General features: G+C 36.8%; 2 protein-coding genes across 2 annotated transcripts in view; one reads left to right on the top strand and one right to left on the bottom strand.

The window, feature by feature from the left end:
* pdgfd (platelet derived growth factor d) overlaps positions 1 to 15306 on the top strand; it is a 92411-nt gene that overhangs the window by 60990 nt on the left and 16115 nt on the right. The window lies entirely within an intron of this gene.
* Positions 5323 to 15306, bottom strand: part of LOC127422577 (cytoplasmic dynein 2 heavy chain 1) — a 143621-nt gene continuing 133637 nt past the window's right edge. Inside the window, exons 87-90 of the mRNA XM_051666214.1 lie at positions 7849 to 7958; positions 6169 to 6250; positions 5953 to 6069; positions 5323 to 5820 (exon numbers count right to left, since the gene is read on the bottom strand). Coding sequence (XP_051522174.1) covers positions 5662 to 5820; positions 5953 to 6069; positions 6169 to 6250; positions 7849 to 7958 — 468 coding nt within the window. The 3' untranslated portion in view covers positions 5323 to 5661. The remainder of the gene's footprint in view (positions 5821 to 5952; positions 6070 to 6168; positions 6251 to 7848; positions 7959 to 15306) is intronic.

Consider the following 15306-nt stretch of genomic DNA (forward strand, 5'->3'; position numbering starts at 1 on the left):
CATGTTACATTTCTAAATAACATGTTATTATCATGGTACACATGAAAAATATGGTATTACCATGTTACATTTCTAAATAACATGTTATTACCATGGTACACATGAAAAATATGGTATTACCTTGTTACATTTTTAAATAACATGTTATTACCATGGTACACATGACAAAATTTGGTATTACCATGTTACATTTCTAAACAACATGTTATTACCATGGTACACATGAAAAAATTTGGTATTACCTTGTTACATTTCTAAATAACATGTTATTACCATGGTACACATGACAAAATATGGTATTACCATGTTACATTTCTAAACAACATGTTATTACCATGGTACACATGAAAAAATATGGTATTACAATGTTACATTTCTAAATAACATGTTATTACCATGGTACACATGACAAAATATGGTATTACCATGTTACATTTCTAAATAACATGTTATTACCATGGTACACATGACAAAATATGGTATTACCATGTTACATTTCTAAATAGCATGTTATTACCATGGTACACATGAAAAAACATGGTATTACCTTGTTACATTTTTAAATAGCATGTTATTACCATGGTACACATGACAAAATTTGGTATTACCATGGTACATTTCTAAACAACATGCTATTACCATGGTACACATGACAAAATATGGTATTACCATGTTACATTTCTAAATAACATGTTATTACCATGGTACACATGGAAAATATGGTATTATCTTGTTACATTTTTAAATAACATGTTATTACCATGGTACACATGAAAAAATTTGGTATTACCTTGTTACATTTTTAAATAACATGTTATTACCATGGTACACATGAAAAAATATGGTATTACCTTGTTACATTTTTAAATAACATGTTATTACCATGGTACACATGAAAAAATATGGTATTACCTTGTTACATTTCTAAATAACATGTTATTACCATGGTACACATGACAAAATATGGTATTACAATGTTACATTTTTAAATAACATGTTATTACCATGGTACACATGAAAAATATGGTATTACCTTGTTACATTTTTAAATAACATGTTATTACCATGGTACACATGACAAAATTTGGTATTACCTTGTTACATTTTTAAATAACATGTTATTACCATGGTACACATGACAAAATTTGGTATTACCTTGTTACATTTTTAAATAACATGTTATTACCATGGTACACATGACAAAATTTGGTATTACCTTGTTACATTTTTAAATAACATGTTATTACCATGGTACACATGACAAAATTTGGTATTACCATGTTACATTTCTAAATAACATGTTATTACCATGGTACACATGAAAAATATGGTATTACCTTGTTACATTTTTAAATAACATGGTTTATTACAGTACACATTAAAAAATGTGGTATTACCATGTTACATCCTGCTAATATAGTGGTGTTTATATTGTTAGTGATGTTGGACTGAAAGAACGCAGTTGTGAGATCATGAGGAGTGATCTTCTTTAGGAATGAGGAAGTTTCTCTTCCTTTTATAAAGGAAAAGGAGGATCAGAGGAGAAGCGCCGATATAAGTACACAACGCCCAACATTTACTGACATCTGTATCCTCATCACACACACACACACACACACACAGAGGTCAAAGGTCATGTTTCAGTACCTGCTGATGTACAGAAGAGTCCAGACAGCAGATGACCTCTATGGGTCAGAGAGCTGGAAACTGAAGTTCAAACATACTCTGACAGATGATAAAGATCTCTATTCAGGAACAGAATCTGTAGTGTGTTCAGTTCACAGCATACTGCACAGTATACACTCAATACTGCCTATGAAACTCAAACACACACATATACATTTAAGGAAAATACAGAATAAATAAAGAATGAGAAAAAAGTTCAATGGTTTCTGTAATTTCTTCTCTCCATGGTTTCCATGGTAACAACAAGAGCATCGCTGATGTAGCCAATGTGGAGTGAGAGTCAGGTGTTAAGGTTGTGCTAATAAAACACACTGTTACATCACACGCACCTAATAGTTACAACAAATAAACACATCTAACACAACACACACCTCTGCATAAATACTGTATGCTTCTCCTGACAATAGCAGGTGTTTGTTCTGAAGGAGTCTGGAATGGAAAAAAAGGGAAATGTTGCAGACATACAGAAGGGCATTTCAGGAAACTTTATAGAGATAAATGTTTTACAAAGCAGCCTTCGTTTCCACCGGCACTGTGTGAAGAGTGAGACAGTTAAGAGGGGTGAGACAGCAGTACTGTAGTGCAAGATGAGGTGGAATGTTTAGACAGTAACAGTCTGGCAGAGCTAAGCGAAACCAAACAAAAAATTCATCACAAATATAAATTATTCATGCATCGATTAAAGCAGAAGAGCACCAAACACACATGTTTTTCTGTCTCTCCCCTAAAGACTCCTTCAGCTTTTTCACAGACACAGGCTATGTTTGGAAAAGCACACTACCATACTACTATTTCTGCAGTATGCACAGTACGCAAATTATAAATATGCATGGAATACCCAAATGTGCTTCTGCACTGCCAAAATGTTCAGTATACTGCACTGCGTACTTCGTCCTACAATGCAATATGCTCAAATTGACCTTCCATTTATAGTGTGATGAATGAACCGGAAGTAATATGAGCCATTTTAACCTTGATTTCATCTCTTTCTTGACTCATTATTTGATCCAAATACCAAAAGTTATGACATTTTTAAAAACTGGATTACAAATGTTAAATAAGAAAATTCACTTCCAAGATAAAAACTGGACACCACTTAAGGAATTAAACAGGGATGCACCGATATACAATTTTTGGCCAATACCAATACCGATATTATGCCACTTACCTTATTTTGTCATCAGATTTGACTTTGGAATGATGCTTTAAAAATGTACAAAAAGTGGGGGCCTGAGTAGCTCAGCGTGTACTGACGCTGACTATCACCCCTGAAGTCGTGAGTTCGAATCCAGGGCGTGCTGAGTGACTCCAGTCAGGTCTCCTAAGCAACCAAATTGGCCCGGTTGCTAGGGTGGGTAGAGTCACATGGGGTAACCTCCTCGTGGTCATGATCAATGGTTCTCGCTCTCAGTGGGGCGCGTGGTAAGTTGTGCGTGGATCGCGGAGAGTAGCATGAGCCTCCACATGCTGTGAGTCTCCGCGGTGTCATGCACAACGAGTCACGTGATAAGATGCGCGGATTGACGGTCTCAGAAGCGGAGGCAACTGAGACTTGTCCTCCACCACCAGGATTGAGGTGAGTAACTGTGCCACCACGAGGACCTACTAAGTAGTGGGAACTGAGCATTTCAAAATTGGGAGAAAAAAGGGGATAACAATAAAAATAAAAAATTGTACAAAAAGGTACAAAATCTTTTTAACAGTTAATAGTTTCCATTGAACATGGACTGGATCTGTTAAACACATGGCAGGCCATAATTTTGAAGAGAGCCACAATAAAAGATACATAGAAGATAAAAAGATAAAAAGAAAAAAAGATAAAAAGAAAAAACTAAATATGATTACATGATGATTCATGTAAAAAAAAGGTTATTTTGTACTTCCAAAACATTTTTTTCACTTCTGTTTTTGCTGTTCAAAACAACAGAACTCACATTTTACATGTATGTACTGTATATGACTGAACATTACAATGTCATACTAAGCATATGTTGGGAAATTCCACAGAAATGTCAACCACATCATGGAAAAATGAAAAGTTACCAAAGGAACAAAACCCCATTTTAAATTTTGTATTATAGTAGTATGGATAATGCCGTCCAGACCGCTAGAGGGCGCCGCTTGCTCACACAGTGCTAAATGCAGAAACACAGTCTTTTAAGGTTTAGTAATGGCACTAGGCCATATTACAATTTGAATCTTAATTCAATCAGTTATATTTATATCATACGTTACCTCAAAAGTCAAAGTCTGCTGGTTTCAAAGCGTTTTGAATGGTTTCCCTCATCATGTAGTTTATACATAACTGCCACATCCATTTATGGCGTTTTTTTCCACATTAACGTGAGAACGAGAAAGAATAAATATTAAATATTACATGTTCTTAGGAGTGCCAATTTTACATATTGTGGCTATTATTATTTCTGAATTGTGCATCATTTTTACAAAGAGTGTTACTAATTAATTATACATAAACCAACGTTTTTTTCATACCTGCGTTTTCATGCTTATAACTGATATGCTGATGGATTTAAATTAAGTCAATAATCAGCCGATACATCGGTGCATCCCTAGAATTAAAAATGCAACGTGATGAGGTCATGTGACAATAATGTAGCATACTACTGTTGGAAATGTTTATTACTGCTTTCATATTCTATTTAAAGGTTTATTTACAGCATTTGTGGAATACAGTTCATTACCACAAAAAAAATATTTTGACAACCCTGTGAAGCTCATAATTTTATAAAATGACTTACATACATTTTCTGTTAAAATTTGTGTATTACTTGAGCTGTAAAGTTGTTCAAATCTTCATTTTTATGATTGTTTTAGGGTTTACGGCGTTATCATGGCAGCAAAGTTGTGTAATTGGCTGTAACTTTCCACAGATGCGGTTAGTAAGTGATTTTATCACACTTAAATCATGTTAACACACATATTGTTTACGTCTTGTGGCTATACTTTTGAAACAGTGAGTATTTTAATGTTTACAGATTGACCCCATTGACTTCCATTGTAAGTGACTCACTGTTTTTTTTAAGAAAAGGAGGGATGAAATTGATTTTTGTGGTAATCAACATTATGCCCCAAATGCTGTTGATTGAGCTTAACTTGTATTGAACCCAGAATGTTCCTTTAAAAGAGTATACAGTATATACTGATAGAGATGAACATAATTATGATGGCATGTTTATGGCTTTGCGATGAACTTTAAGAGGTGTGTGTTGTGTAGTTTGCAGATGAAGGTGTAAATCAATGTTGTCCTGATAATTTGCATTCTTTTCTGGAGTGATAAATCATATGCAGGAATGCGGCCAAAATTCTAGAACCAAAAATCCAAAGGACACACACACATTAATTGCTACTTTCTTAGTTTCCTATGCACTATTATTTTATTTTTTTTAAATAAAAATTTATTTTATTTTTTATTATATTTTGTTTTTATCTTTCATTTATTTAGCACAATTGATATTGTATTTACATTTTTTATATCACTTATTTGTATTTTATTTTTCACAATTTCTCATTGTATGAAGCTGCAAGGCTTAGGAACTAAATTGCACAGTTTTTGTCATGCCAATAAAGGACACTATATTGAATTGAATTGAGAAAGAGAGAAAAGAGAGATGGCTCTTTACAGGAAAGACTCTTTTATTTGATAATATAAACATCTGCCACAAGACTGAATAAAACTACAATCTTACAGCACTTTTATCTCATCAATCAGAACAAAAACATCACTAGATTTCAGCCATGTGAAGACAAAATAATACAAAAACAATATATTATAATGTGATAATATAAAGTTATTGTAATATCTGTGATATCAGTGTTTGGAATGATCCGATTCTAAACTGAGTGTCAATAAGCACAGCTGGAAATATCAAACTTTGGGAGACCGCTGTGTGTGTGTGTGTGTGTGTGTGTGTGTGTGTGTGTGTGTGTGTGTGTGTGTGTGTGTGTGTGTGTGTGTTACTGCTGTTTGAGGAAAAGTGCAGCTCCGCTCTGAATCCATGTGTCGTGATCTCCGGCACACGGCAGCTCAACGTTTGTCACCACACATACACGCTCAGCACTGCTGTACACCGGCAGAGAGATACACTCGTCTGCAGAATAACTGCCCACGGCGCTCTGAAACACACACACACACACAATTTATCATACAGAGCCGTCACTCTAAGCACAGGGAAGAGCTCTGGTAAAATCTAATTTGGGATTATGAGATCATGTAAATGTAATTAAGGGAGAGTGTGTGCACACTACCTGAGGAATCCAGGCCATGTAACACGCAGGGACAGCACATACACTGGGAGAGTCATGCTGGTTTTCAGACAGACGATTCCCATCAAAACTACAACCTTCCAACTGAAGACCACCAACCTACAGAGAGAGAGAGAGAGAGAGAGAGAGAGAGCTTGGTTAACAAGGAATGGCAAAGTACAGTTCAATTATGTTAAAAACACACACATGCACTTGTACCTTCACTTGTAGTTTGGCTTCAGTGATTTGACCCCTCCATGATGCCACAAACTTCAAACTATCCATAGAGCAATTCATCAACCTGAAACAAGTTTTAAAGGGTTCATATTCTACTTTTTTGTAGCACTTTATTTTTCCTGATGACCACTTACAATGTTGCACCAAAACAGTCATAATTTTCGTTTTTCATAACCGTTTTTCACCCTAAAAAACTGCAACAACATTTTTTTACTTACTGAGTATTTTTGCCTTATTTTCTGGTAAAAATAAATAAAAATCTAAACATACAAGAAAAAATTAGTTGGGAATGAAGATGACATATGACATTAAGCCTTGTTTTCGGATAACTCAAAATTTGGTGTAGTATATGCTTAAAACGTGAAAAAAACTTTCTGTCAATATGGTGAGAAAAATAATCTTGTTTCCCTTTGAATTAAGTTTTTTTTCTTTCCCCATTGGCAAACAGTTTTTTTCTTGTTATAAGCACAAAAATGAGTAATTCTGTTTGATTTCTTTGAAAACATGAAACAAGAAAACAAATATGTCATTTTTCATTTCAAGTAAATTTATCTTGTTTTAAGACTGAGATATTTTGGGGCCTGGGTAGCTCAGCGAGTATTGATGCTGACTACCACCCCTGGAGTCACGAGTCTGAATCCAGGGCGTGCTGAGTGACTCCAGCCAGGTCCCCTAAGCAACCAAATTGGCCCGGTTGCTAGGGAGGGTAGAGTCACATGGGGTAACCTCCTCATGGTAGCTATAATTTGGTTCTCACTCTCAGCGGGGTGCGTGGTGAGTTGTGCGTTGATGCTGCGGAGAATAGCGTGAAGCCTCCACACGCGCTATGTCTCTGCGGTAACGTGCTCAACAAGCCACGTGATAAGATGCACGGATTGACATCTCAGACGCGGAGGCAGCTGAGATTCGTCCTCCGTCACCCGGATTGAGGTGAGTCACTACGCCACCACGAGGACTTAGACCACTTTGGGAATTGGGCATTCCAAATTGGGGAGAAAATGGAAGAAAAAAAGAAAGAAAAGAAAAGAAAAAAAAAGAATGACATATTTTTACTAATTGTCTAAATTCCACATACTGCCATTTATGAGGCAAGTTACTTCAATTTTGTACATGTGTGGGTTAAGCATTGCTAGCATGTTTTAACATGTTGTTAGGCATTGCTAGCATGTTGTTAGGCACTTCTATCAATTTAAGTATGTTTTAGCATGTTGCTAGTCATTGATAGCATGTTGTTAGGCATTGCTAGCATGTTTTAGCATATTGCTAAGCATTGCTAGCATGTTTTAGAATGTTGTTAGGTATTGCTAGCATGTTTTAGCATGTTAGGCATTGCTAGCATGTTTTAGTATGTTGTTAGGCACTTCTACCAATTTAAGTATGTTTTAGCATGTTGCTAGGCATTGATAGCATGTTTTAACATGTTGTTAGGCATTGCTAGCATGTTGTTAGGCACTGCTAGCATGTTTTAGCATGTAGCTAGGCATTGTTAAAATATTGCTTGGTGTTGCTAGCAGGTTTTAGCATGTAGCTAGGCATTACTAGCATGTTTTAGCATTTAGGCAGTCATTGCTAGTATGTAAGAAATGTGTATCAGGTATATATGATGAGTGTGTGAAATATGCTGTGTGTGTGTTTAGTCGTTCAGCTGTGTCTTTGTGTTACCTGGCGGTCTCTTGTCTCAGGGCGTTCAGGAAAGTATCGGGGTGAAAGAGTTCAGACAAATCCAGCGTTTCAGACAGCAGACCGCCTCTCTCTGCTCTCTCGACCCATATCTGCACATACACAGAGATCTGATTAGACATGGAGATTCAGGATTGTGATGACAGAAGTGATTGTACTGTGTTGCTGGTGTGAAGCTGTACTGTCATATTGGCTTCTTCTTTGCCAAATCTCTCCTCACACCTGCTCTTTCTCTTGTGTGTGAGATTCTCTGCTCTTTATGTCTCAGTATTTGGTGTCAACTCAGAACACCTGAAAGGAATCAAACTCTGAGGCTAAACACTGCGCTTCACTAAGAAAATCAGCAGATAGTCTCTGTCTGCAAGTTTAGGTGTCCATCTTTACGTTAAAGGCAACATAAAAACAAAACTTTCTGAATAAATATTTACCAGTGCACATTATTCCAAAGAAAAATGTGTTTTCAAAATCGTTCGTAAAATAAAACAAACAAACAAACAAAATTCTCAATTTTATTTTTTTCTGATGTAACCAAGGATGCCTGGACATGGAAAACAGAGTTCGTAGAAGCATCACAGAATGAAAATCCAGGACTTTTTCCAGCATTATTTTGTAATTTTACAAATAATCTTCATACAAATGGGAGAAATCTGAGCTTTCATTTAAGTTTCCAATTTGTATTGTGAGTGACGTGAACAGTATTTGCTCGTCAGAATCTTGTAACTATATAATCTTGTATCTCGTAATGACATGGCATGAATAGACTATTAACAAATTAACAAATGTATAAAAGAAGAATCCAGCAAGGAAAAGTAATGCACTAAAATACAGTATATATATATATATATATATATATATATATATATATACACCGATCAGCCACAACATTAAAACCACCTGCCTAATATTATGTAGGTCCCCCTTGTGCCACCAAAACAGCTCTGACCCGTCGAGGCATGGACTCTACAAGACCTCTGAAGGTGTCCTGTGGTATCTGGCACCAAGACATTAGCAGCAAATCCTTTAAATCCTGTAAGTTGCGAGGTGGGGCCTCCATGGATTGGATTTGTTGGTCCAGCACATCCCACAGATGCTCAGTTGGATTGAGATTTGGGGAATTTGGAGGCCAGGGCAACACCTTGAACTCTTCATCATGTTCCTCAAACCATTCCTGAACAATTTTTGCAGAGTGGCAGGACGCATTATCCTGCTGAAAGAGGCCACTGCCAACAGGGAATACCGCTGCCATGAAGGGGCGTACGTGGTCTGAAACAATCTTTTTAGGTAGGTGGTACGTGTCAAAGTAACATCCACATGAATGCCAGGACCCAAGGTTTCCCAGCAGAACATTGCCCAGATCATCACACTGCCTCCGCCGGCCTGCCTTCTTCCCATGGTGCATCCTGCTGCCATCTCTTCCCTAGGTAAATGACGCACACGCACCTAGCCGTCCACATGATCTAAAAGAAAATGTGATTCATCAGACTAGACCACCACCTTCCATTGCTCCATGGTCCAGTTCTGATGCTCACGTGCCCAGTGTAGGCGCTTTTGGCAGTGGACAGGGGTCAGCATGGGCACTCTGACTGGTCTGCGGCTACGCAGCCCCATACAAAGCAAGCTGTGATGCATTGTGTGTTCTGACACCTTTCTATCATGGCCAGCATTAAGTTTTTCAGCAATTTGTGCTACAGTAGTTCTTCTGTGGGATCAGACCAGATGGGCTAGCCTTCGCTCCCCACATGCATTAATGAGCCTTGGGCGCCCATGACCCTCTTGCCGGTTCACTGGTTGCCCTTCCTTGGACCACTTTTGGTCCACCTTCAACTTTTAAAAGTACTCCAACATGATTCAAATTGTATGCAACCTGGTTCGAGAAATCCAAGTTCTTTTCATTATAGGAAACAAAGGTGTGCAAGAAAAATGTACAAATGCACTACAGGTGGAAGTTGTCAACAGAGTGTAAATGTAAAATAAATTAAAATCTAATAAAACCAGATGATCAGAAATAACAGAATAAAAAAATGCAAAATTAGTCTTAACCAGTGTAGGTATTCATTTGATCTAAACCAAGTCTATCTAGAAAGTTATCTAGAAATCAATATCTAGAAATGATCAAGTTTATCTAGAAAGTACTCATTGTACTGATGTCTCAAACTATCAGCACTCGGACGCTTACCTGTTTGTATCAATACTTGTGTTCGTGGCATTCTAAACTAAAGTGTAAGAGCAGTGCAGATGTGTTAAAATCAGCTAGATGTGTCTTTTCATTTTTCCTTGTGACATTAAAGATTTTAGCCAGCAGGTTTTTATGTGTTGTGAGCCAGTTGAGTTGATGACATTTATTTTAGTCAATGCTGCCAGTCAGCGAGTGGTTTCTTTAAAGTAATCAACATTGTCTCTCACTCCATGATCGCTCGGATTACTACTACATCATTACAGCTGGGAAATACAGTTAAATTAACAGATTCAGCATTAAGGCTTATTGTAATCACACATACTCAAGGTGCTACAGAGTTTTCACATTGGAAGCAGATGTAAACATTCAACATGGCGGAAGGAGATAAAAGAACCGGCTACTGGGAAATACTCAGGGAGTACTCCGCTAGGACAGCAATTTTTTACATAGAGAAAATAGGATGTATTTGACCACAATTCCATTATCTTCTTGGGCGCATCTTTTGAACTAGCAATGGCATTTCCTGATCAGTGGCGTAAGAAAGTAGTTCCATGCACAAGTGCATTTTTTTGTGGCAGTCCTTAGTTTTTCCTCATTTTTTTATTTACTTTTCATTGAACTATTATATAAAAGCAATATCACACTCGCAATCGTGCCGTATGGCCCTAAATCAGCACTACTGTGATTACCTGCGGCCGAATCACAGCCGTGCTGATGTAGGGCCATACAGCATGATTGCGAGTGTGATATTGCTTTAATATATACAGTACTGTGCAAAAGTTTTAGGCACTTGTGAAAAATGTTGCATAGTGAGGATGTCTTAAAAAATAATGGCATAAATAGTTTTCATTTATCACTTAATGTCATATAAAGTCCAGTAAACATAAAAAAGCTAAATCAATATTCGGTGTGACCACCTTTGCCTTTAAAACAGCACCAATTCTCCGAGATACACCTGGACACAGTTTTTCTTGGTTGTTGGCAGATAGGATGTTCCAAGCTTCTTGGAGAATCACCACAGTTGTTCTGTCTGTTTAGTCTGTCTCAATTGCTTCTGTCTCTTTATGTAATCTCAGACTGACACGATGTTCAGTGGGGGGCTTTGTGGGGGCCTTGACATCTGTTGCAGGGCTCCCTGTTCTTCTATTCTAATCTTTTCTATTTGCAAAAGTAACGTTTGGGAGTCTAACATTTATATTTCCTATTGACACACTAAAGCTGAAGATATAAATAACCATCTTAAGACAAATGCCTTTGTGAAACATCTTATGAGCTTATGTGCATCTTAAGACTTTTGCACAGTACTGTTTGTGTGTATACACACACACACACACACACACACACACACACACAGTATGTGAAAGTCATCATTTAAGCTTTTTAAAAATGTACAAATTGAACATTATCAGCAATATTATGAAATTGCATATATTATAGTGACATGAGCTGTCACTTTTTGAAATCAGTTGTATAATTTACAAGTATATGTTTATATTAATTTGTATAACAAGTGCTAAAATGGTACTGTTATTAAAATGGCATATTGCGAATATCAAAGGTATGTGGAAAATTCGTATTTGTTTCTCTGGCCTGCAAACTGCATTTTAATTTAAAGCACTAAAAAAAAAAAAAAAAAAGGATAGTTTTCCAGTTTTTCGAGAACTTACATTTTTTAGAGAACTTAAATTTTTTAAAAGCTATAAATTAGATGTTTAGATTAAAAAAATCGGGCTGTCAATCGATTAAATTTTTTATAGAAATAATTACGTGACATGCTGATTAATCAATCAAATTTATCACAATTAATTGCATACAAAAACATCTGCAGAACAAACAACCCAAATAACAATAATCCAATATATAGTGATAATAATGATCAATTATTATAAATATAATATTTATCATTATAATAATATTATAAATATAATGAAAATAATCAAAATGTATTACATTATTGTGGCAGATGAGTAAAGCATTGATAAGACAACACAAATAGTGGCTTTTTTATTTCCATAATATTAAACATAAGCCAATTATTGGCCTACAGTTCACAGCAATCCATTTTGCAACTGAATTCTTCAATCTGTCCGATATATATATATATATATATATATATATATATATATATATATATATATATATATATATATATTTTTTTTATTATAAGGGGTTTTTCAAGGATGCGTCAATGTAAACATGTGCCAGACAGACACTTTTGGAACATCTCACTTTGGTTGCATCGCGTCATAAACATACCGTTTTTAGGTTGCTTTGTCGATTGAAGCCCTGTTCACACTCTCAGCGATTTCGTCGCTAGTTGTCACTAGTCTCTGTATTTCTTGTCGCTAGTGGCCATTCCTACTGCTGTCGCTCTAACAATATTGGTTGGCTGCACAACTGCCCATAGCTTCAGAAAATCTGATCACACATGAGCTAGATTGCCAATAGAATGACACATTTTAATATAGTAAATAACAAACATAAAATTGCTAAAAAATATATATACTCTTATTTAGCACTATATTTACTCAATTTCACACAAAACGAAAAACAAAATAATATTGTATTTTAAATGGTAGACAGCAGTTTCTTCAGATTTCTGTTTAGTCATCAAATTTTAGTAATTTATTTGCACATGAAGAAATTGTTAATATATTAGGAAGAAGGAAATAACAGTACACACAGTAGTCCAGCAACCATGGATGGCATGTCCACATTAGCAGTCGCATTTACTAAAAAAATACAGAATCAAACCAATTGCACATATGGTACATAGTTAATAAGACATTTACTTATAGCACACTTGAAGCGCTTTTACCTTGGGCTGCATCCGAAAACGTAAGCAGCTGACTTGCTACCTAATCAGTTAATGGCTTAACTAACATTGGTTTTGAATGAATGGAACTCTTAAGGAAACTGGTCTCTGAACAGTTTGAAAAGCACCTTATTTTCATCCTACCTCTGTATACAGCCTCCGGAGGCAGCATTTTCCTGGTTTCAGATGCAGCCTTGAATTTGCACTCACGCGCTCGTGCGGATCCAGAGCGACCCTCAATCTCCTGACAGTTTAAACGGCCTGGATCGCCTGCTTGGAGTAACACGGAGTGACTGTCATGATTTGTGAATCAGAGGAACTTTTGATCCTGATCCTGAGGTTTTTGATTCTGGCTGATGAAACACACACTTCAGAGGAAGATATTAGATGAGCGCTCACCGGGAAGAAAACGCTGGATTTTCGTGAGGTTTGTGGATTACATCTGTTTAAATGAGATATCTGCATATTTTTAAATGGTATATAATAGAAGTTTTATTGATATTTGCTTTTTATCATTAGAAAAGACAGTTAAAGGTGACAGGGAACTGTTGAGGAGAGACTACTAGAATATGTGGTTTAGAGGTAAATAAATGAGCGCTCCACAGGACGCTGGAGCTGCTCAAGTTTTGTGAGGTTGGTTTATTACATCTGTTTAAACGAGATACTTGCATATTTGCAGACGGTATATGATATTAGTTTTAATGATACTTGCCTTTTTATCATTAGACAAGACAGTTAAATGTTACAGGGAACTGTTGAGGAAAGAGAGGGAGTATGAAACAGGCGAGCACTTTAACATTATGAGCTCAAACGCATCTGCCGCGGCTCTGATATGTGGACCGTTTAAATGAGGCTGTGTTCCACACCGGTCTATTATTGTAGTAACTCAATGGCACGTAACAAGAAAATAAACTGTGACTGGTCATTTACATGTCTCAGCCTCTGCGATATATCGGTCGACCACTAAACTGCATCAATACTCAATGCATTATATCAACACAAAGATGGATCTTTCAATGTATCATTCAAACTCACTCACAATGCTGACAATTTCTGACACGGTTTTCCACGCATCACTGATTTATTATATCCATGTAAGTTGTTACAGAAACATGATATAGAACAGTGAAATCGATGACAACAACAACTCCTCCGTCTTTCCTGCACTCATCTCTATTATCTCACATGAGACAGATGATGTGAGCTTCACTGTCTTTTCTCATTGGCTGTCGCTGCGCGATATCGCTCTGTATTTGCATCAAGTTGAACTATTCTCAACTTTTTCTTGTCGCTTGACACGCCCACATCCTGTCGCCAACGGTTGCTTTCACTCGTGTCCCCGGAAGTCGCCAGCTCTCATTGAAAATGAATGATCTCCTGTCGCTTGCAGAGACAAAATCACTGACAGTGTGAACTGGGCTTGAAACGTAGTTTGAAACTTAGAAAAACAGATCTCGAGATCACTGCATTCAGAACTGCACTCTGTCCAGCTGTGTTTGAATACAAGAATGCATTCTCATCTTGTGCTGTCGCTGGTGTCAAGCAAGCCTGAGTGTGGTTTGTTCTCTGTACAGCTGCGTGTTGCTTTTACAGCTGGAGTTTCTCTTACTGCCCCCTGCTGAAAACAGGTGGTACTTCAAGCTTGAATTGCTCTGATGGAAGGAATATTCCTTATTATGGTCCATGGACATGATAAACTGCGCTATGTATTGTTTTTGCGTTAGGTTATTGTGTTTATTTGAGCTAATGTGTTTCTGCAGGTGTATTTCACTGGAGAGGCAGCTATTCAGATCTGTCTGTCTCGTCTTCTATCTGTTAGTAATCCACAGGGATATAAGAGGTTACATTTACAGATTTCACGGATTATGTAAACAGCTGTTGTTATGGAAATCTGACTCTCTGAAGCAGGTGGGTGTCACTTTAGCGTTGACTGATAAAATTGAATTATGTGTTACAGGAGCACAAATGATGGGTCAGTCCTGCGGTTTATTTCAGCAGATCTAGGTGTGAGTGAGTTTTAGCACAATGATCCTGATAACCTTCATGCTGTTCACTTTGTGTGCTCATCTATGTGTTTACAATCCTGTTTACCAACAGATCACAACAGTCCCAATCAATTTCTCTACAGGGGAATTGATTTTTAATGCTAACAATTGAACCTTTAAAGACAGACCAACCGTGAGCTCTGAGATATGCTTCTGTTGAAGCCACCAGTCTGTTATTTTTGGAAAATCATGTTTAATAGTGGAATTCCTGGTGAAGAACTACACTACCCATGATGCTGAAGAGAAAGATCCACCAATCAGAGAATCGCTGCAAACAAAGCACACCAAAAGAGCTCTGCAGCGACTGCCCACACCTATGACGCAATCGAGTCGCTCTCCCTACACTTTCAAACTACATATATATTTGTCAATATGTGAATATTTACTTATAATCAACAACTTTA

Source organism: Myxocyprinus asiaticus, chromosome 31, assembly GCF_019703515.2.
Source record: "Myxocyprinus asiaticus isolate MX2 ecotype Aquarium Trade chromosome 31, UBuf_Myxa_2, whole genome shotgun sequence".
In the NCBI taxonomy this organism is placed as follows: Eukaryota; Metazoa; Chordata; class Actinopteri; order Cypriniformes; family Catostomidae; genus Myxocyprinus; species Myxocyprinus asiaticus.